Here is a 22742-nt window from a genome sequence, read left to right on the forward strand (position 1 = left end):
GGGCCCTGCACCAGGAACTCACGCGCTGATGCGCGCTGCTGTGGCAGCGGCCGGCGCTAGACGCTCACCATCCTGCACACCATCGACGTGACAGCCGGCTGGAGCAGACCAGCGAGGACTCCAGCAAAGTGCATGCACCCCAGCCGCTGCGTGGGCGGCGTGGCCCGGCTCTACACCCAGGTGCAGCGGCTGCGCAGAGCCGAGCCCCACGTGCTGCTGCTCGACGCCGGCGACCAGTACCAGGGCACCATCTGGTTCACCGTGTACAAGGGAGCGGAGGTGGCGCACTTCATGAACGCCCTGGGCTACGATGCCATGGTAAGCGGGTGGCCCCGGAGCCCCGGTCGGAGTGGGAACCGAGAGGGAAGCCGGGGTGGAGGAGGAGCCCATGGCCTGGCACCGGGTGGCCAGCCAGCGCCTGGGAGCGAGGTAGGGAGAAAGGCCAGCGTGCCAAGTAGATACAGACGCAGAAGTCTCTTGGATGATGCATCTAAACGTGTTGAAGCTGGGGCTCCCACCATGAGATGTGGGTAGTTAGGGGAGCAGGAACCAGCCCTGCCTATCAGAGGGATAAGCTGGGGCACGTCGGAGTTGGGCAGCTCTCAAGTAGACCTGTCACGCCTCGCGCTCACTTGCTGCTCCCGCTGTCTTAGCATGCTTTATCTCGGTTTTACTGGAAGGAAAACTCGAGGTCAAAGTCCTTGGGTACATGATCCAGGGCACCAGCTCCAAAAGAGGAGACCTGTTATGTATGGATTCCAGAGCCCTTTGACCCCAACTTGGCCTTGATGAAGTTCCCAGCCTCCGGTTAGGTGCTCTGCTCAGCTACCTTAAGTGTTGCAAGCGATTTACTGTCTCCGTGCCTCCGTTCTGGCAGCTAGAAAGTGGGGGTGAGAACTCTATGTACCTCGCAGAATTGCCTGGCACGAAGTGCATGCAGCTTCTATACATGTTAGTTCTTCTTCTTACCAGACACTGCTGTGTAAATCTAAGAAAAGAAAGAAATTTCCACAGAGGACCAGAATGCTGAAAACGCTGGGGTTTCAGAGGACTTCAATAAAACCAGTTTGGCAGCTGAGATTTAGGAAGCATCCAGCTTAAGAGACGAGGGACTCCTAGAACACGTGCAAGAGTTTAAGTCCAAGCTCCCAAGTACTCTGTTAAAGATGCTGCCTTATTTGTTGGACTGAATTTTGGAGAAGGAGCAGAGAGGGTTACACAGGAATGAATAAGTATAACCAGTTTGCGTGTTTAAGCAAACCCCTCCCCCAAGTTTAACCCTGTGTGCTATCCTTGAGGAAGGAAGTCTGTGGAGAAACTGGGAACCAGAACTTAGGAGCGTCAGAAGAGAAAGAACAGAGCAAGGGTCCAGGGCAATCTGTGAAGTCCTGGCTGGGGAAGGGAAGGAGAGGTGTGGGCGAGTCTGGGGAACAGAGGCCTAACAAGACACTTTGTATGAGAAGAGCACAGAGGTTGGCAAAGCACAATGCTGGATTTTTTCCTGGAAACTTGGAAAAAGGAGGACAGGAAAAGGTGATAAGAGAGTGCAGTTGTTTCGTTTTCTTCAACAAGAAAGCTCGTTTTAGAGAGAGGAGAGGAGGGCAGATGGCTGGGTTTAAGGTTATCAGAACCTCTCAAAGCAGCAGCAATTGAAAGGGATCCCCAAGCCCCAGAGTTTATGGGGTGCTCAGCAGAAGAATGGTGGGTCCCAAGAACTCTGTGTGGCTTCACAGCCGGACCTGCCTGATGCTTAGTACACAGTAATGGCCAGATAAATATTTATCTAATTGAATTGTTATTAGCCTACTTCTCCGTTTCCCCTCCAGAAGGGTAGAATAAACCTTACATGAGTTTGTTTTGATTTCACATATAAACCACAACTTTGTAAACTTTTCTTTCTGTGACACCCTTTTCTCCACAGTTGTGTAAACTCCTTTGGGGTGGTTGGGGTGGGGGGGCGGGGAAGAATTCCTAGTTTTCTCTGATAATACTGTTTTCCTCTTTAAGTCACTGAGCTCCTGGTGTTAACCATCTTATCAAGTGTTTATGACAGGACTCTGGGCGAGGCGGGGGCCGTCTGCAAGTTCCAACCCATCACCACCAGGAATGCTTTGAATGCTTTTTAGAATGTTGGATGGAATTATTTTCTTTTAAGTTTCACTCAGAGTGACTGGACTGGGGCTTGAGGCTACGTACATAGTTGGCAGGGGGTGAAGCGGGTGAGGAGCTCCAAGGGGCTGGCTGAAAGCCACCTTCCTGATGGCATCTCATCAGGACTTTGTGCAATTCTGGGGTTTGACGAGCATAATTTTTTGACCTGCATCAAATCCTAGTTCTTGTAATGCTTTAGCATGTGGCCAAACACTGCCATGTTGTTGTTTTGCAGAGATTTTTCCCTGTCCTTTTGTTTATACTACTCTCAGGGAATTTATTGATGTTCCGCTATAAAGGTTTCCCTGCCCGCCTGCCCGCCTGCCCACCGCCCACTTCTTGAATCTCAGGAAACTGGAGATTCCAATCAGAGTGGAAAACAGTGTGGAGGGACAATCTCCAGTTCTCTAAAAGCCGGACCTGGTTAGAGGAGCCACAAATAAGGACTCAGGGGTGTGGGTGGCAAAGAGGAAGCTGCTGGAACCCAGCTAAACCCCAGGAGTTCCCTCCAGCAGAGTCTCTGAGGAGGCCTAGACTTCCTAGACCTGCTGCAGCCGGGTGAGAGCTGCTGGAGCAGTTCTGAGAGGCCCACAGGTCCCAGGGTGAGACTGCAGACCTCACGGACAGCTGCTGGCAGACAGCTCTAGAGGGAGGACAACAGAGCAGGGGAAGGCCTGGTGTCCCTGGGCAGCAGGAGGACAACGAGGATGCACTCACTCCCACTGTGAGGGAGGCCAGGTTACTTTCTCGGGCCTCATGTTCCCTAACTGTAAAGCAGGAGGGCTAACCCCACCCTGCACTGAACAATGCAAGTGATGAGTGATTTGAACCTCCCCAGTGCTCCACAGAGGTTCATTCCATGGGTTCTAAAAGAAAAAAAAAAGGTTGAGAGGAAGGGAAGGCTTGGGTGTTACAGCCATCTCTTTATCTGATTCTGACCACCTGGCGCAGTCTACCTCCCTCTTCCATCCCTTCCACCATCTTTTCTAAGCCCCATTGTCTAAACTATCCTTAATGTTTACTCATTGAGCAGACTTATGAAATCCTCCCCGCCACCCAAGCACAAAGCCAAACGAATTCATCTCTACAAGTGAGAGTCTCACCATCGGGGTGGGTGGGCTGTGAGGAAGGGCAGCCTCCTCTCTAGCTGCCCTTGCTTCCGAGGCCTGGCCCCTGAGCCCACTTTCTGCCCCAAAGACTGCGGCCTTAGCCTTAGCGAATTGCTCCAAGGAGCCTGAGCCAGCAGCTGGGGTGGGGACCATCGCCCCTGTCTTTAACTCGCCCAGGGGACCACTAGCCAGGTACCCATGTCACGCTTAGGCAACCATTCTAATGTGTGAGATGTTTATGTTTTGTTCCTGTGTGTACTTGCAGAACCTTTTTTATTTGAGGTGCTTGTTTTTAAATTATGTTACTCAGCTCATTCTGGTCCTTACTTTTGTCCTAAACTGGTTGTATGACCTGTCCCTGTCATTTTGAGTCTACCGTGCACATACATATAACTGTGCATCATGCCCCACAGAGATCTCCAGAGACTTTACCATCCTCCCCCCGCCCCCTACGCCCCAGTGATGGATCCACAGAGATCACGAAAATTATGCTGTAATTCCACAAGCATGCTACTCCTAATAGCCTCCGGCCAGTCCCGCTGGGAGCATTTCTTTGGGCAGGATTGCTGACCACAGGCACGTATATGTTGACTTTGACTAAGGCTGCCACATTGCTTCCTGAGTGGCTGGAGCCCCCTCCCCCTCCCCCTCTTCCCCACGAAGATGTGAAGCCCTATCCTTACCCATACCTTGTAGCATTGTCCCGCTTTCCAGCAGGTGTCAGGTGACATGGTTGCTTGATCTTGTATTTTTCTAATAAATAGTGAGTTTGATATATTTGTTGACTTTTGGGGAGGCTTCCTCTTTCCTAATTGCATGTTCACATTATTTGCTCTTTTTTAAAATTGGGTTTGCTTTATTTTTCTTGATTTCTAGAAGTTCTAGGTATTGATCTGTGATCAACTTTAACCATTTGTATGCCATACGCATCTATAGACGCAAGTGGTGGACCTTTTTTAATTAAATTCAAATTATTGTGGCAGTTAACTGGTTAAACTTTGAAAATATTTTTTATTATGTTATGTCCATTAACTTTGTCTATAGTGTCTTTAATTGAACAGAAATTCTTTATTTGGTATAATCAAATTAATCTTTCCTTTTGCCTTGCAGTTTGTACTTTTGAAAGTTAACATGACTTTATCATTTGAAGCTTATCGTCCCCAGTACTTATCACCAGAAATTCAGAGCTCAAATTAGATTATTATCTCTCTGCCTTTTGAAGATAATAATCTATAATCTGGGGGGTATGGCATCACATCTCTGAGTCACTAGTTCCTTATCCTATATAATAAAAGGCTAATATGCAAATTGTCCCCTGGAGTTAGACCAGGGGGTGGGGCCAGCTGGCCAACCTTCCACGTCCCCTCTCCCCGCTGGCCCGATTGGCTGCAGTAGGGGTGGGCCGGCCAGACCCCACCAGTGCATGAATTCATGCACCAGTCCTCTAGTCATATAATAAAAGGCTAATATGCAAATCGACCGAACAGCAGAACAACCAGTCACTATGATGCACACTGGCCACCAGGGGACAGATGCTCAATGCAGAAGCTGCCCCCTGGTGGTCAGTGTGCTCCCACAGGGGGAGCACTGCTCAGCCAGAAGCCAGGCTCACAGCTGACGAGCACAGCGGCAGTGGCAGGAGCCTCTCCTGCCTCTGCAGCAGTGCTAAGGACCCCTCTGGGAATGTCCCCCAGGGAGCGGGCCTAAGCCAGCAGTCGGACATCCCCCGAAGAGTCCCAGACTGCGAGAGGACACAGATCAGGCTGAGGGACCACCCCCCCCCCCAGTGCACAAATGTCATGCACCAGGCCTCTAGTTCTATATAATAAAAGCCCAATATGCTAATTGTCCGGTTGACCAGTCGGCCATTCAACCAATCAAAGCATAATATGCTAATGATATGCTAAGGCCACTCAACCACTCGCTATGACGTGCAGTGACCACCAGGGAGCAGAGAGTGGACCGGTCAACCAGTCGCTATGACGTGCACTGACCATCAGGGGGCAGACGCTCTGATCAATAGGTTAGCTTGCTGCTGGGGTCCAGCTGATCAGGACTGAGCAAGATGGGCCAGACACGCCCTGGAGCCCTCCTGCGGTCCCTCCCCAGCTGGCCAACCTCCCATGTCCCTCCCCAGCCTCGATTGTGCACAAGGGGGGTCCCTCGGCCTGGTCTATACCTTCTCACAATCCGGGACCCCTCAGGGGATGTCAGAGAGCCAGTTTCAGCCCAATCCCACAGGCCAGGCCAAGGAACCCCACTGGTGCACGAATTCATGCATCAGGCTTCTAGTATGTAAAATAAAAGATTTGAACCAGCTCATCTCTGAGGTTCCTCACATCTCTAAACAAATAGTGTCCTAAGAAATGTCTTGATTCAGTTAAAGGGTAGGAGGATGAGACAAAGGTGCAAAGGCAGGAATCTGCAAGGTGGGCCAGCCTGGACCATGGCGAGTGCCAGCAATCATGGGAGGTAAGGTACACAGCTTACAGGCATCTTGAAAATTTTGGGGTCACCTCTATTGTCAGGGGAGCCACTGGAGGTTTCTGAGGAGAGCCTGACAGTGGTCTAATAAAAAAGAAATATTTGCCGAAACCGGTTTGGCTCAGTGGATAGAGCGTCGGCCTGCGGACTGAAAGGTCCCAGGTTCGATTCCGGTCAGGGGCATGTACCTGGGTTGCGGGCACATCCCCAGTAGGAGATGTGCGGGACGCAGCTGATCGATGTTTCTCTCTCATCGATGTTTCTGGCTCTCTATCTCTCTCCCTTCCTCTCTGTAAAAAATCAATAAAATATATTTAAAAAAAAAAGAAATATTTGGTCTTTATCCTGTTTCTGAGAATGTCTTGTATATGCTAATAAGATGACTGATGGCTGGGGACTCTTAGTTTCAGAATGAGGGCTGGTGGCCAGAAAGACCAATCCATGGTTAGAGGTTTGGAATTTTCAGCTTCCCTTCAACCTCCTGGGTTGAGAGAGGGACCAGAGATTGAGCTAGCCACCAAGAGCCAACGATTTAATCAATTGTGCCTTTGTAATGAAACTTCCATTAAAAACCCCTAAGTGATGGAGTTCAAAGAGCTGCTGGGCCAGTGAACACGAGGTGCTGGAAGGATGGTATGCCCAGAGAGGGCATGGAAACCCACACACCCCTCTTCCTCCCACCATACCTTGCCCCATGCATGTCTCCCATTTGGCTGTTCCTGAGTTGGATCCTCTATAATACACCAGTAATAGTAACTAAAGCACTCTCCTGAGTTTAATGAGTCATTCTAGTGAACTGTCAAACCTGTGGAGGTTTGATAGCTGATTGGTCAGTAGCACAGGTGGCCCAGGACAGTCAACGAGCATCTGAAGTGGGGGCAGTCTTGTAGGCCTGAGCCCCTACCTTGTGGGATCTGATACCCACACCAGTGGTTGAATTGTCAAACACCCAGTTGGTGTCTGCAGGGAATTGGTTAATGTGAGAAAAACCTCTCAGCGACATAGAAGAATCAGAGTTTGGGAAGATGAGCAGAAATGGATGGAAGGAGAAGATGCCACAGAAGAGGCTGGGAGAAGAGGCAGGGCAGTAGTGTAGGTGTGAGATGCTGAGAACTGTTTTCTGGAGATGGGGAAAGAAAGGCTGAATTGAGGGGAGCCAGCCTCAATAGGCCGGCAGCATGGCCTGTGGCTAAAAGGATAAATTCCCCTGGTGATTCTGTCTAGAATCAAGTCCTCTCTCTGCCACTTAGAATCTATGGACTATGAGCAGGTCATTTAATCTCATGAACCCTCCCTTTCCACATGTGAAAGGTGGGTATGATGATAGTCATCATCCCAGAGGTTTAAAGGAGATGATGACACATGTTAAGTGCTTTGCACCTTGCCGGCCCACAGTAAGGGATCATGAAGTGCTGACCATGCTCACCTTCTCTTGGCAGGAGTGGCTCAGGAGAGGGTGTAATCAAGAGATGACTAAGAGGGTTCAAGCCAGGGGCAACGGGAGAGTCAGCAGACTTTGACACTACTGCACAGGGGCACGGATTCTTCTACTTAAGCTTACCCCCTGACAGCTAATGCCTGCTATTTGCAGCACAGAGATGCGATCTGAAGGCTTTTCCTGGGCTTACTGGACATGATTGGACACCTGTGTGGCTGTGACAGAGAGGGGCAGTGGAAAAGGATTTGAACACCCAGGTTTGCAGCGGCCTCTTCCAACTCATTAGTTGTGTGAGTTTGGGCAGTGGATTCCTCGTCTATAAGATGAAGGAACTGGAGAAGGTGGTCTGTTGCATATCATTCCTCAGCATCTCAGCCCCTGCCCAGCCCTCTGTCTTGCTTCTAATCTGCCAACATAACGTGGGACTCAATTTGACACCCAGGTCTAAGTTTGCTTGACAACTCTCTTATTTCTCCCTCACGGTTACTTTCATGGCAGCTGTTTCCTTGTGGAGAGGTGGTTTGGGTCTTCTACCATTGTTTCCAGATAAAGAGGGTCCCGGATATTGAATGGAGTGTTACTCTATTGGTAATAGAAAATGATGGCCTAAGGCAGTGGTCGGCAAACTCATTAGTCAACAGAACCAAATATCAACAGTACAACGATTGAAATTTCTTTTGAAAGCCAAATTTTTTAAACTTAAACTATATAGGTAAGTACACTGTTATTCACTTAATTAGGGTACTCCTAAGCTGGCCTTTGCTAAAAACGTCCTCAATCTGATTGAGGTACGTTCGCTGAGGTCGACCCCTTCCAACTCTCCCATCCACACTCGTCTTGTACACTTGTTTCAGATAGACGAGTGTGGATGGGAGAGTTGGAAGGGGTCAACCTCAGCGAACGTACCTCAAAACAATGTACCTCCCCCTCGCTGCGTATCCCGCGGCCCGCCTGAGCCGCGTCTCCCATCGCCCGACGGACCGACACCCCCCACTTCTTCTAATGCCACTTCTTCAAAATAGACTTTCACAGGCCAAAAACCGACTTCTGCGCATGGGCCACGAAGTTTCAATCGCACTGTACGTGCGCACCCACACGTGGTATTTTGTGGAAGAGCCACACTCAAGGGGCCAAAGAGCTGCATGTGACTCTCGAGCCGCAGTTTGCCAACCACTGGCCTAAGGAATAGAAGGAGGATGAGCCTAGGTCCCAGCCTGTTGTCCTTGCTGCTCATTTATTCATTCAGTCTGCAAATATTCACTAAGCACGACTTGTGCCAGGCTCAGGGCTAAGTACTAAGAACAATGAACGAGACCTGCTAGGGTGAAACTTACTGTTCAGTACGTGGAGGGGGCAGTGCCCACCTTTACCAAATAGAGGCTGGGTAGGGCCTGTGAAGGATGGGGGATAAGCAAAGCAAAGCGAAACTGACGGAAGCTCTGACACCTGTGCACAGGGATTGTGACAGTGAGCGTTTCCCCTCCTCCCCAGAAAACTAATCCCTACAGTCAAGAGAAGCCACCTTAGAGTCAAGTGCTTGCAAATAAAATTCTTACAAAGGAATGTGATATTCTCATATCAAGGAAACTCTCAGAGTTACTTTCAGTAACAAAGCCGGGTTTAAGGAAGAACCGATTAGCAATGTTAGCTTGGGAAGCCTGAAAGCAGTGGTATTTTTTTAAAGGCAACGAAGGTTGGTAGTGTTTCTAAAGCTCAGGCCTCAGGAGTTGCAAGTGTCTGGGGGTTGTGGGTGCCCAAGCCTCAGTGACGTGATGCTGCATGTGTGGTCTCGGCCCTTCGGCTTCCTCTGTTCCATTCTGAGTTCCATACCAGGGCTGGGCTGGGCGGGATTGACCTCAAGAAAGCGAGGCAGCCCCGGCCAGGTGGTTCCGTTGGCTGGAGCACCGTCCCATCCACCAAAAAGGTTGCGGGTTTGATCCTTGGTTGGGGCACAGAATGGAGACAACTGATAGATGTCTCTCTCTCTCTCTCCCTTCCTGTCTCTCTAAAACAAAAAAAATCAATAAAAACATATCCTTGGGTGAGGATTTAAAAAAGGGAAAGCAACGGCAACTTCTTAGCTTGTCCTTGTTGTAGCATCTGTGTTTGCTTAAATGGAAATGGGAAAGCTAAACAAATCACAAACCAAATTGGCAGCTTTCCGTACTTCGCTCACCAGTTCAGCTGTGTAAATCCCTTCCTCTGTTTTCCTCAACCGCATGACTAGAATTTGAAAATTCTCTTGACACTTCTCTTCCCTCACTTGAGGAATTACTTCTACTAGTATGCCATACATAATACAAACAGCTGGAGCCCTCTAGCCCCTTCGAGGTGTAGTTAAACCTGCCTGAACCTCAGTGAGCTGAACAGGTAATTCTAAATATAACATTGACATGCATATTTTGCAGGTTATGGAGAGTTTGTAAAATTTTCCATCTGATATGGGAAATGGGAAATGTTATCTATTCAGTACTTACTTGTTTATTCATTCAACAAACATTGAAGTGCAGATGAGCTGGGCAGAGCCCCTCCATTATTTCTGCCGTTCCATCAGAAGCCACATTCACCTGCCAGGGCCAACGCCCTGGCTTAAGACTGGAGGATGGAACACACCCCAGAACCAAAAGTGGTTTCGATGCCAGAAACGTATCAGCCAAACCAAACATAGTTTGTAATCCTCCCCTCCTGAGGTTATTGTTGAGTCTTCCTGGGTGTTGAGGAACTGAGCCCTGACTCTCAGGTTACAGGGTAGACTGCAACCTCCAGTCCTTAGCGAGTGAGCTGGTGTGGAAATGACTAAATTCCTGTGTTGCAAATTTCCGACAAATGTCTTCTTGACATTATTACAATTGGTGTCTGTGGATTAAACAAATTCTTTTCTTCTGCATCATGCAAATTGCACTGCTCTTAAGTCAATTCTTCTCCATTTGTTTTCCTTCTGACATTGTGTTTAAGCCTCTTGTCTTCACTTGGGGCATTTTTGACTGCCTCGGCACTCGTGTTTTCAGCGCCTCATCTGTTTACGCAGGTGATATCATTTGCCTGTGGGCTTCCCCTGATGGCGCCATGGAGGTGGCGCTCACACTCTGAACCCCTGCGGTCCTTAGCGGGCAGGGTGTGCCTGCATCTTTGCCGGGCTGTCTCACACATGTCCCCACGTGTTGGAGGGATGCATGGATGGATGGATAGATGTGCTATGTCTTACTCTATCCCTGCCTGCCCTGTCAGCTTCCTGAGAGCAGGGACTGTGGCCTCGTACTTGGTACTCTCGGACCCTGGAAGAAATGAATTATTGAATGATACCTATCCCTTCCCAGTGTTTACATCAGCAGCAGTTCTGCAGAGTGGTTAAGGCCCTGGATGCTGAAACCTCACTACCCTTGTTCACTTCCTTGCTCTGCGCCATGCTAGTGGTGTGAGCCCTATGCCTCAGTTTCCCCATCTCTAAAAAGAACAAATAGTCTGGCCGGTGTGGCTCAGTGGTTGAGCGTCGACCTATGAACCAGGAGGTCACGGTTTGATTCCTGGTCAGGGCACATGCCTGGGTTGCGGGCTCGATCCCCAGTGTGGGGTGTGCGGGAGGCAGCTGATAAATGATTCTCTGTCATCACTGATGTTTCTATTTCTCTCTCTCTCCTTCTCCCCCTATCACTCTAAAATCAATAAAATAAAATGGACAAATAATAGCATCTACCTCATTGCATCATAAGAATTAAATGTGTTAATATGTCAACAGGACCTAGCCATGTAGCAGGAAAGTCTTAACTATTAATATTTCTTTTGTCGTGTTTTTTTTTTGTCTTTTTTTTAAAAAAAGAAACACCTCTCTTTCTTGACATTCCCTTATGTCAGGTTCACTGGTGATTTTTGCCAGTGAGTCTTCTGTAAACAAAGCTGAGGCTATGACATGCCCCCTTTCTAATTCAGATATAGGTGCCCTTTGACAGACCAAATAGTTGGTCCCTTAGCAGATTTCCGACAGGAAGAGACTTTCAAAATGTTCCATGTTCTCCCTAACTGCCATCATGAAATCTAAATAAAGTTCACATGTGCACATACAAGACACGCACGGAACAGTTCGAACTTTGTTTTTTAAAAAAGTACTTATTTCATTCACAAACTAGTGCCAATGAGATAGTAGTAGAAATTTAAATAAAAATACACAGAATGAAGAGAACCGGGCCAGTTGCCATGAGGAGCTGCCGGGGGCTCAGGCCTTGAATTGTGATGCAGGTGACTAAGCTTCTTACCAGCTTCCAAGCAACTTGGTTTCCTCTCATTATAATGTTACAGAGAACCGGAATAAATCAAGCAATGCTCAGAGAGTTTGGAGTCACACTTTACTCACCACGGTGGGCTTAGGGAAAATGAATTCAAGTTCTAAGCAGAGCTACAAGCAGAACTTCCCTTTTTATTAAAGAGCCAGCCCTGTGTGTGCTTAGTGGTTATCTCGCTGGTGGCCTTGGAAACTACACAGTTCTATCCAATTAAAAAATGCACCTGGCATGGCATTGAGAGTATGGACGTATCTAGTCTCTGGCCTGCAAGGTCAGACAGCTAAGTTTATCTTCCTCAGTATTCAAGCAGGCCAAAGCAGGCTAGAAAGCAAAGTTATTTTTTTAGAATAAGAGGCCGTCTAAAGAATAGCAGAGAATTCCAAACAGTAGTTTTACAAAATAGGGCTTAGCCGTCTCATTACAACTAAGTTATTGCTTAACTATTTTACCAAGTTTGTTTTTATGTCCTGCCTTCTTTTGAAAAGTTTTAATGACTCACATACCAAATTACAGAGTAAAATGGAGGCCATTTAAAAGGAGCAGGGAAACCCTGGCCAGTGTGAGCATTGTCCTCTGCACCGAAAGGTTGCTGGTTTGATTCCTGGTCAGGGCACATGCCCTAGTTTTGGGCTCGATCCCCAGTAGGGGGCATGCAGGAGGCAGTTTGTGGATGTTCTGCTCTCATATCAATGTTTCTCTCTTTCCCTCTCCCTCTCTCTCTCTCTCTCTCAAAAAAAATCAAGTTTAAAAAAATCTTTAAAAGGAGAAGAGAAGTGGGTGGTTCTGTTATCCATTCAGTAAACATCTGCTGGGCACTGGTCAGGCTCCCATCTGGTGTCACCAAGGGTACAGGACAGTTGCTAGCACTCCCACCTCTGGGAGAAAGATGTGAGGACTGACAGCCACAGCGAGGACAAATGCTGTCAGAGACATGCGTGCCAGGCATGACTGCCGCACAGAGACCAGCATCTACAGTGGAACTGGCACGAAGGCTTCTCATGGAAGTCACGCTTGAGCTGTGTCTGAGGCAGCTCATTGCATGGGAGTAGTTTAGTGTTCCTGAAACTCAGAGCCCCTGAAGTTTGTCAGAAAAGAATGGGGCAGCTCAGGGAGACCAGGGAGGGGCTGTCCAGGGAGTCAGGACTGAAATTTTGGTGGGAGGTGGGAGGTGGGAGGTGGGAGGTGGGAGGTGGGAAGCCCCGGAGAGACTTGAAGCAGGAAGCAGTTAGGTGTTTGGGGAAGGGCAGTCTGGCGGCCTGTGGTGAAAGGCTGGGAAGTGTGTGAGCCTGGTGACCAGAGACCAGCTAGAAGGTTCTGGGAGGGGCCGGGTGAGCAGTGATGTGTCCCAGTGGGGCAGTGGAGTGCGGTGAAGGAGGAGACCACTTGGGGGATGAGGCAGGAGCAGAAGCAACAGGACTTCAAGGCTGGTTGGCCAGGAGGGAGGGCCGAGGGGAGAAGGGAGAGCTTCCAGCTGTTTCGCTGCTTCTGCAGGTGTTTCTCAGTGGTGGTGGAGGCTCTTTCCCAGCCTCTGGGACCGCATGCATCCCAACACGTGTCTCATTCATAAGTTACCAGGAGTCAGTGCCCTTCTCCGGGTGCTCCACCTGGCAGAGGGCTCGCTGGCCTGCACAGAGGGGGGAATGGGGAGCCTCGGGGAGGGGGAGGGGAGAGAACGCAGTCACCACCTTCTCACTCCCAGACAACTCCATCTAGTGCAGTGGTTCTCAACCTTCCTAATGCCATGACCCTTTAATACAGTTCCTCATGTTGTGGTGACCCCCAGCCATAACATTATTTTCGTTGCTACTTCATAACTGTAATTTTGCTATTGTTATGAATCATAATGTAAATATCTGATATGCAGGATGTATTTAGGTGACCCCTGTGAAAGGGTCGTTCGACCGCCAAAGGGGTCGTGACCCACAGGTTGAGAACCGCTGATCTAGTGTCTCCTCCAGGCTGCTGTCCCAGCAGCCCGCTCCTGGGCCCTGCAGTTTCACTGTGTCTGTAACCCGCCTGGCCTGGTTTCAAGCCGGGCAGGCCTGAAATGAAGAGGGGTGAAGGGGGGGGGGGGTAGAGGCCTTTCACAACATGGAAAAATCTAAATGTTCCAGTAAAACTCGGAATAAAAATTCTGCTGCAGGTCCAGGCAAACTAACCAAGGATGCTGCATCAGGAGCTGGTCCAAGCTGGGCCTCTCTGAGCACTCCGCAGCCTCATTTATTTGGGGACACGTTTCCCAGTTGAGAATGCGGGCTCTGTCCTCGGTGAGGCCTCACAGGTTCTTGGCCTGTGAGGACTTTTCTGCTTTCAGGCTTGGCAGCTTGCTTGCCTTTTGTGGCCCAGTTTCCTGGTGAAATTATCATTCTGTGGCTTCTGTGGCCATTCATTAGAGGTTTTCAAAACAGAACTCTTCACTGGTTTGGTACCAAGGCCAGAGAGACTGTGTCTTGTAGCCCGTTTCCCATTGCAGCTCAGATGCGGGGACCCGGGCACAGAATCCCAGGTTCTTGGAAGAGGCTGTGGAGGGAACTGCCCGGGGCTGAGGACCAGCAACTCCAGCCTGGAGATTCATTCTCTCCTTCTTTCTCCTGCTCACCAACTGTTTATTGGCTTGTTCTTCTCCTGCTCGCCAACTATTTATTGGCTTGTTCGTTCATTCAGTAAATATTTATCGGTGATTTCCCCTGTGCTAGGTACATTTTAAATGGATTTTGGAGGCCAATTAACGGTTATGCCAGTGGCAAGCTCGGGCCTCGGTCCCCCTGCGTTACCACCACCACTGACGCACTCTCACACCACGTGCTTTGTTCCCTTCCTCTCGCCCTGAGGAGTGTCCTCACTATTTCTTCTGTTTACCCGTCTATTCAATACCAATGGGAGCATTTGTTTATGGGGGAAAGCAGGAAATGAATGAAATGGCAGCTCCTCCTAGGAGGAGCTTTGAAAAAACATGCAAGTTGGCATGTAGCCTCGGAGGACAGTGTGGTCGGCAGCAGACTGGCTGAGCAACGACTGAGTTCAGTTGCAGGACCCATCCACACCATTCCTGGCACAAACATGGCAAAGACAGAGGAGTCAGAAAGGATTCTTTCTTTCTTTTAATATATTTCTATTGTTTAAAGTTTTACATATGTCTCCCTTTTCTCCCGATTGACCCCCCGCCACTCCCACCCCCGAGGGCAAGTCCTCACCACCCCAGTGTCTGTGTCCATTGGTTATGCTAATATGCATGCATACAAGTCCTTGGATTGATCTCTAACCGCCCCCCCCTCCCCCGCCATCTGTCTCTGGATCTATTTTTGTTCAGCAGTTTATGTTGATCATTATATCCCACATATGTGTGAGATCATGTGATATTTATCTTTCTCCGACTGGCTTATTTCACTTAGCATAATGCTCTCTAGTTCCATCTATACTGTTGCAAATGGTAAAAGTTCCTTCTTTTTTATAGCGGCATAGTATTCCATTGTGTAGATGTACCACCATTTTTTAATCCACTCCTCTGCTGATGGTCACTAAGGTAGTTTCCAAATCTTAGCTATTGTAAATTGTGCTGCTATGAACATAGGGATGCATATATCCTTTCTGATTGGTGTTTCTGGTTTCTTGGGATATATTCCTAGAAGTGGAATCACTGGGTCAAATGAGAGTTCCATTTTTAATTTTTTGAGGAAACGCCATACTGTTCTCCACAGTGGCTGCACCTGTCTGCATTCCCACCAGCAGTGAACGAGGGTTCCTTTTTCTCCACATCCTCACCAGCATTTGTCATTTGTTGACTTGTTGATGATAGCCATTCTGATAGGTGTGAGATGGTACCTCACTGTCGTTTTGAATTGCATCTCTTGGATGATTAGTGACTTTGAGCATGTTTTCATATGTCAGCCTTCTGTATGTCCTCTTTTGAAAAGTGTCTGTTTAGGTCCTTTGCCCATTTTTTGATTGGATTGTTTATCTTCCTTTTGTTAAGTTGTATGAGTTCTCTGTAAATTTTGGAGATTAAATCCTTATCTGAAATAGCATTGGCAAATATGTTCTCCCATGCAGTGGGCTTTCTTGTTGTTTTGTTGATGGTTTCTTTTGCTGTGCAGAAGCTTTTTATTTTGATGTAGTCCCATTTGTTCATTTTCTCCATAGTTTCTTTCCATTGCCGTAGGACAGGGGTGGGCAACCCTTGGCACACGTGCCAAACATGGCACGCCAGTAACTTTTGCTGGCACTCGAAACCCTCTCTTATAATCTTCCATTTACAATTTTTGTGAACATTTGAATGACTTAAATGTTAAATTACAAGGAACTGGCAAGACACTTGTTGTTATGCTTGGTTACATAAAGGTTTTTGAAAAGAAACTGGAAGTCTTTAAGAGGGATGTGGATGGTGAGAGATTTTAGATATTTCCCAAACCTCAAGAGGCACATCAAAGACCTCCCAAAAGATGACAGAACAGACTGTCAAAGCCTTCAAAAGCTGTTTGTAAACATCATTGAGTCAACTATTGAGCAGTTCTTCTCAAGATTTGTGAAATTCAGAGAACTGGAAGTGACAGCAAAATTCATGAGGTTTCCAGACAGCATGAAACTGGAGGAACTAAACTTACAAATGTTTTCATGGATAGACATGGCTGACTTTGAAATGCAGTTGATTGAATTTCAGAGTAGCTCAATTTGGAAGCAGACATTTATTGACCTTAGAGTTGACTTGGAAAACATTGAAAAAAAGCAATTAGAGACAGGAGTACCAGAGAGAAGTGTCGAAAACAAACTATTGAGGACTTGGAATGCCATTCCAGAAAATTTTTTCTGTTCAAAAAACTTTGCAACAGCATTACTCTCCATGTTTTCATCCACATACGCTTGTGAATCTTTGTTCTCAATGATGAATTTTGTTAAGTCTCGTAATAGGAGTAGCCTGACAAGATGAAAGTAGTAGCTCGTGCATATCTCTGAAGGTCACAAAATACAAACCTGATGTAAAATCTCTGTCATCAGTGATGCAGCAGCAAAAGTCCCACTGATAATATCAAATGGGGTCATAAAGTTTTCTGTCGAACTATCAGTGTACATGTATGCATTAAAAATAAATGTATTTTTTATCATCATATACTGTGTTTTTGTTGCTCGAATGAATTTCATTATTTCTTCAAGGTTCTTCACATACATACACCTTAAGAGATATCAAGTAGGCGTAACATGTTCTCAAAAAATTAGGGTTGGCACGCAGAAGAATTTTGAGTCAGAGATTTTGCTGGTTTTGGCACGCACTCACAAAAAGGTTGCCCACCCTGCCCTAGGAGCTGTATTGGTAAAGATATTGCTACGACATATGTCTGATATTTTGCTGCCTATGGAGTCTTCTAAGATTTTTATGGTTTCCTGTCTTACATTTAAGTCCTTAGTTTCTTTCTTTTTTATTCGAAAGTATTGCCTCCAGTATTTGTTATTCAACTTTTATTGTTGCTAAAAGTCAATAGAGATTCCACATTTATAATTATTATCATAGTGTAAGCATGAAAAACAATTTCATCTCATGTTGAACTAGTTGGTGTCTAGTTGATTGACAGTAGCTCCCTGCAGGGGCAGGATAAGCAGGATTCTGAGGTTCAGTTCAAACTCAGTGGGAAAGACTGACTCAATCAATGCACCTGCCATGGACATTATATTTCTACTAGGGGCCCAGTGCACGAATTCGTGCATCTTGAAAGGAACTGTGGGCCTCAAGGCTGCGCTGGGCACTGAGGCAGTTCTCAGCCCATCCTCCACGCCCCCGCCTGGCCCCTCCCACCGCAACCCCCAGTCCCTTCTCTGCTGCAGCCCCGTTACTGCCACCACCACTCCCATGCGCTGATGGCGCTGGCCTCACTCACAACCTAATGGCACAGAGCGATTGGGATCGGCACCAGCAGTGGGTGCAAGCAGGGCTGGCACCGTCAGCAGATGCGAGCAGTGGCTGCTGCCCTGATCACCCCTCAGGAGCAGGGGGAGGTGGAGAAGCCCTCAGGGGCAATCGGGGCCAGCAGCTGCCACTTGCACCCACTGACGGTGCCAAGCGATCGGGGCCAGCGCCAGGCATCGGAAGCAGGTGTGAGCGGGGCCAGCACTGCCAGCTGGTGTGAGCTCCAGGCGGGACCATGGTGCACAGGAGCAAAGAATTTTCAGTAACCACCAGAGGCTCGCCCCGATGACAGCAACCAGCGCCCCACCTTGTTCTGGCACCCCCACACACCTGCTCCACCATCCCGCTGTGGCCAATGCCCACCATGTTCTGCATGTGCCCCCTGCAGTGCATGTCATAGCAACCGGTTGTTTGGTTGTTTGGCTATTCTGCCGTTCGGTCTATTTGCATATTAGGGATATATATATATATATATATATATATATATATATATACACATATATATGGTGTTGGAGATACTGCAGGTGTATGGCAGAGTGGCATTATGACATCATGCATTTGTTTGCAGTACAATTTGGGTGGATATTAGGTACCTTTCATTTAATTTGGTATCCAAAAGATGATAACTGAATGTTAGGTTAAATTCTTTTTAGTGTACAGTGCATTGGATATAAATGATAGGAGATGAGATCACCTCATAATTACCTGAAAATTTGTCATGGAAAACAGTGTGGTGATTGCAGAGGAAGAGAGTGGGAGGAGTAGAGGTGGAAGAGGACCTAGAGGGGATAAATGGTGGTGTAAAAAGAAAATTATATATATAGATATATATATATTTAAAGCCTAATATGCTAAGTGTCTGGTCGATCAGTCAGTCATTCAACCAATCAAAGCATAATATGCTAGTGATATGCTAAGGCCACTCAACTGCTCACTATGACATGCACTGACCACCAGGGGGCAGACACTCCATACAGTAGGTTAGCTTGCTGCTGGGATCCAGATGATTGGGACTGGGTGAGATGGGCCAGACACACCCTGGAGCCCTCCCATGGTCCCTTCTCAGCTAGCCAACCTCCCGCATCCCTCCCCAGCCCCAATCACGCACCAGTGGGGTCCCTCGGCCTGGCCAGCGCCCTCTCGCAATCCAGGACCCCTTGGGAGATGACAGAGAGCTGATTTCAGCCTGATCCCAAAGGCCAGATCGAGGGCCCCCACTCTGGTGCACGAATTTATGCACTGGGCCTCTAAAAAATATATATAGATAGATAGATAGATAGATACACACACACACACACACACACACACACACACACACACTAGAGGCCCAGTGCATGAATATATATATATATATATATATATATATATATAGAGAGAGAGAGAGAGAGAGAGAGAGAGAGAGAGAGAGAGAGAGAAATTGCTTACTTTGGCCTGTGTCCAGAATTTGTAAGAATTTCAAACCAAAGTTTAGGCACAAGCTTTTCCTCCTAACAGCAGGGTATTTTTTAAATATATTTTATTGATTTCAGAGAGGAAGGGAGAGGGAGAGAGAGATAGAATCATTGATTGGCTGCCTCCTGCATGCTCCCTACTGGGGATCAAGCCCCGCAACCTGGGCATGTGCTCTTGACCGGAATCAAACCTGGGACCCTTCAGTCTACAGGCCAACACTCTATCCACTGAGCCAAACCAGCCAGGGCTTTAATAATCAAAACAAAAATTTGGAGTCAGAAGTCTTAGAATATCTTCATCCTTCCATCACAATTCATATGACCTCAGAAGCCTCTGGGCCTTATCCTTAGTCAACAGAGAGTTTCTCCAACACCACTGGACTCCCACAGACCATCGAATCTAATGCAAATATTGACAACTACCACAGAAGGTGCCAGAAAACATCAGCCTGTATTCCGCAGAGTTCATTTAACAACAACAGGATTTTCAGTCACAGCAGAGGCAGATTTCCTCTTGTCCTTCCATGTTCATTTGTTTTTTGCTTTAAACAGCAGACAGCATCTCAGGTGTGTGGGTGGTCCCATATCCCAGCCTGGACTAGATGGAGAGTGTGGAAAGTTTCTTTCCTATAAAATCATCAGGTTTGGTTTTCAGTCATATTTTGGGCTCCTCCTGCACAAAGTAAGCAGTGAGGGTGAGAAGCCGGGTCTAGACCAGAAGCTCGCATTATATTTCTATGGTTCTGGTATCCAAAAGAGGATAAGTGAATAAGTTAAATTCTTTTTAGCACACAGTATATTGGAAATAAATGATTAGAGATATGATCACCTCATAATTTCCTGAAAATTTGTCTAAGAAAGGAAATTGCTTGGAAATAATGAAGGTCATTGACTAGGCTCAAGTTTCTTTACAGGAAAGTGCATTGGCATCTGCCATGGACAGAGGAAGGGATAGGGCAGTGAAATTTAGTGTTTATAGTAACAATATACAAGGTTTCATTGGGCTAGAATTAGTGAATGAATAGGATTAGTGGACGAATGGACCCAATCGTAGAAATGAACAGTTTGGAGGGGAAAATAACGGAAGAGAGAAAAGGAGAACAAGAATATGATTTAGCGTCAGGGAAATCACTTGCCTGATGTGAGGATTACAGCGAAGAGTGTCAAGTAACAGGTTAGAGCCGATCAGGATTAGTGGCTAAAGGCACAAGGGAAGCTGTGGGCAGAGCAGCAAAAAATTGGCAGGCACTCACTCACATAAGGCAATTTTCAGAGGGCACAGAAAGGGCAGAGTACTCCTGCAGTATAAATCTTTTAAATTCTATAGTGCTTGTGCTACAAATGCTCTATAAGAAGTAGAAGAACACAGGACAATGATCTGCTCTGTTTATTCTACCTTTTATTGTTCAAGTTCTTCAACACATTTCTTGAGCTGCTGCTGCATGTCAGCAGGGCGGGGGGAGCCCAGTGTGCCTGGGCGAGCGGCATGGTCCCCCTTCTGAAATGCTTAGGCGTCATGACATCCTAATACGTGCCAAGGAAGAGAGACAAACAGGAGTCACGGTGGGGAAATGAAAATACGAGTTGCTAAAGAAAATGAGTATTTGCAAAGGGATTTTCTGCCTGAATTTTTGTAGGAAAAATTAGCTGTGTGTGGAAGAAAGAAATGTGTTAGAGATACTTCTGCTTATTCATTTATTCATTCGATGGTGTGTCCCTGCTCTGCTCCAGGGACTGTGCTGGGCATTAGGGAGGCCAGTGGGCAGGTGCAGGGTCGGCGAGGGCTGCACAGAGGTGACCTTCAGGGCAGAGGAAGGACGTCTAACTCAGACAGGGAATGCAACGAAGGGTTCTTGGGAAGTTGTCTTCCAGAAGGAGCATCAGACTTCAGGAGCCGAAGCCATCGTTAAACAAGGCTATTCTCTCCCACCCATCTATGTATAGATCACTCTCTCATCATTTGTCATAGACAAAGGGACAAAAATAAGTGAAGAGCGAGAAAAACTGCAAGCAGGATTTGGTTTTGAGTGCCCACTATATGCTAGGCCTTATACACGCCCTTTACATCCAAGCATCAAGCTTTGAGAAGGTTGGAGTCCAACAGAAGGGGCTCTAGTCCCAGCTCCACTACGTACGAATGGTGTGAATTGAACAATTCATGTAGTTCAGTGGTTCTCAACCTTGGCTGCACATTAGAATCACCTGGGAATCTTTTTAAAATCCTGACTTCTGGGCCTCATTCTCCGGAAATTCTGTTTCTTTGTTCTGGGGTGGGGCCACAACATTAGTAACAAAGAAACAGAATTTCCGGAGGATTAGGCCCAGAAATCAGGATTTTAAAAAGATGCCCAGGTGATTCTAACGTGCAGCCAAGGTTGAGAACCACTGATGTAGTGCCTCCAGATCTCAGGTTTTCTCACCTGCAAAGTGAGGATAGATGTAATACCAACCTCACAGCAGGAAACCAGGTTTTCTGTATGAAATCACTTTGCGTAATGCGGGTGTGTGGCAAGCGCTTAGTAAATGCTGGCTCACTTTTATCGTGACTTTTGTTTTGTTCATTCAGTGCCCTTCCAGAGGGAGCTGAGGTTTAGAAATGTGCCCAGGTCTCTGCTCATGAGTGGAGGAGTCAGCTCTGCCTGGTTGCCTTGCACGTCAGGGGGTGGGCGTCAGAAATGAGGCTGGAGGGTAGGATGAGACCAGATCTCAAAGAGCCTGGTGGTCCACAGTGCTCAGGGTGTTGAATTTGATCACAGAGGGAGCGGAGAGCCTCTGTAGGACCAGAAGGTTAAGATTGACAAGGTCAGACTTGCATCTTAGAGAGGTTGTGCTGGCTGCAACATGCAGGAGGGTTTAGAAATGGGAATGGCTGCTGCCGTGAACCCAGTTAGGAAGCTGTTGCATTAGTCCAGAGAGGAGGTGAGGCCTGAAGCAGGTAGCAGTGGGATGGAAATGAACCCACATTTAGAAGAAGGGGAGAGATACTGGTGGAATGGGAGTTGGGGGAGTGAGTGGGAAGGATTTGGCTGCTCCAGGGTTTCTGGCTTTATTGATATTGGCAGTTTGGGCAGAGAGGGAATAAATGAAAAATATAACGTCAGTTTTGCTGCAGTCCAGCCATATAACGCTGGTTGGTAAACTGCAAGGTGGCTGACATATTGGATCGTCTTTCATTAAGAACTATAGAGCTCTAACTGGTTTGGCTCAGTGGATAGAGCATTGGCCTGCAGACTGAAGGGTCCCAGGTTCGATTCCAGTCAAGAGCATGTACCTTGGTTGCGGGCATATCCCCAGTAGGGGGTGTGCAGGAGGCAGCTGATTGATGTTTCTCTCTCATCGATGTTTCTAACTATCCCTCTCCCTTCCTCTCTGTAAAAAATCAATAAAATATATTTTTTTAAAAAAGAACTATAGAAACATTCATTTTAAAAAACTTTACAGTTAAGCAAGATAGTTACTGAAATCTAACAGAGACATTTCAACATAGGAAGAAACCATGAGTAAGAGGTTACCCAAGACTGGGAGAAACTTGACTAGGTCAGCTTTTAAGAGGGAAGTAATTAGGTAAGAGGAAAAGGTAAAAATTAGTAGATTCTCAGAAATGGAGGAAAAAGCAAATTTAGAAATTCTGCGTTTAATTGGGGAGACAGGTGGTGGGAAAGTGAGGACATTGTGTTGCTTTCTCTGTGATAGGATGTGTACACTGTAGGACATAAAACACAGTCGTGGGAGCAGATACACAGGGAGTGCCTGTGTGGCCAGCAAGGGGCTCCAGGGTGGAGCAGGATGGAGATGGCAGGACCCCCACAAAGAGAATCCTGGGGGGGGGGTGCTAATTTAGACTGAGGGTCACCAGCCAGTACTTCCAGGCCTGTTCCCAGATGACCTGCAAAGTAAAGCAAATTGGTTGTGGTATTTAGAAATTTTGAGACTCAC

General features: G+C 47.3%; 1 protein-coding gene across 1 annotated transcript in view; it reads left to right on the forward strand.

Annotated features, from left to right (window-relative positions):
• Nucleotides 1-132: 132 nt before the first annotated feature.
• Nucleotides 133-22742, forward strand: part of NT5E (5'-nucleotidase ecto) — a 53446-nt gene continuing 30836 nt past the window's right edge. Inside the window, exon 1 of the mRNA XM_006095372.1 lies at nt 133-318. Within this exon, the coding sequence (XP_006095434.1) occupies nt 133-318 (186 nt within the window). The remainder of the gene's footprint in view (nt 319-22742) is intronic.

This window comes from Myotis lucifugus, unplaced genomic scaffold (genome assembly GCF_000147115.1).
Source record: "Myotis lucifugus unplaced genomic scaffold, Myoluc2.0 scaffold_152, whole genome shotgun sequence".
NCBI classification, from domain to species: domain Eukaryota; kingdom Metazoa; phylum Chordata; class Mammalia; order Chiroptera; family Vespertilionidae; genus Myotis; species Myotis lucifugus.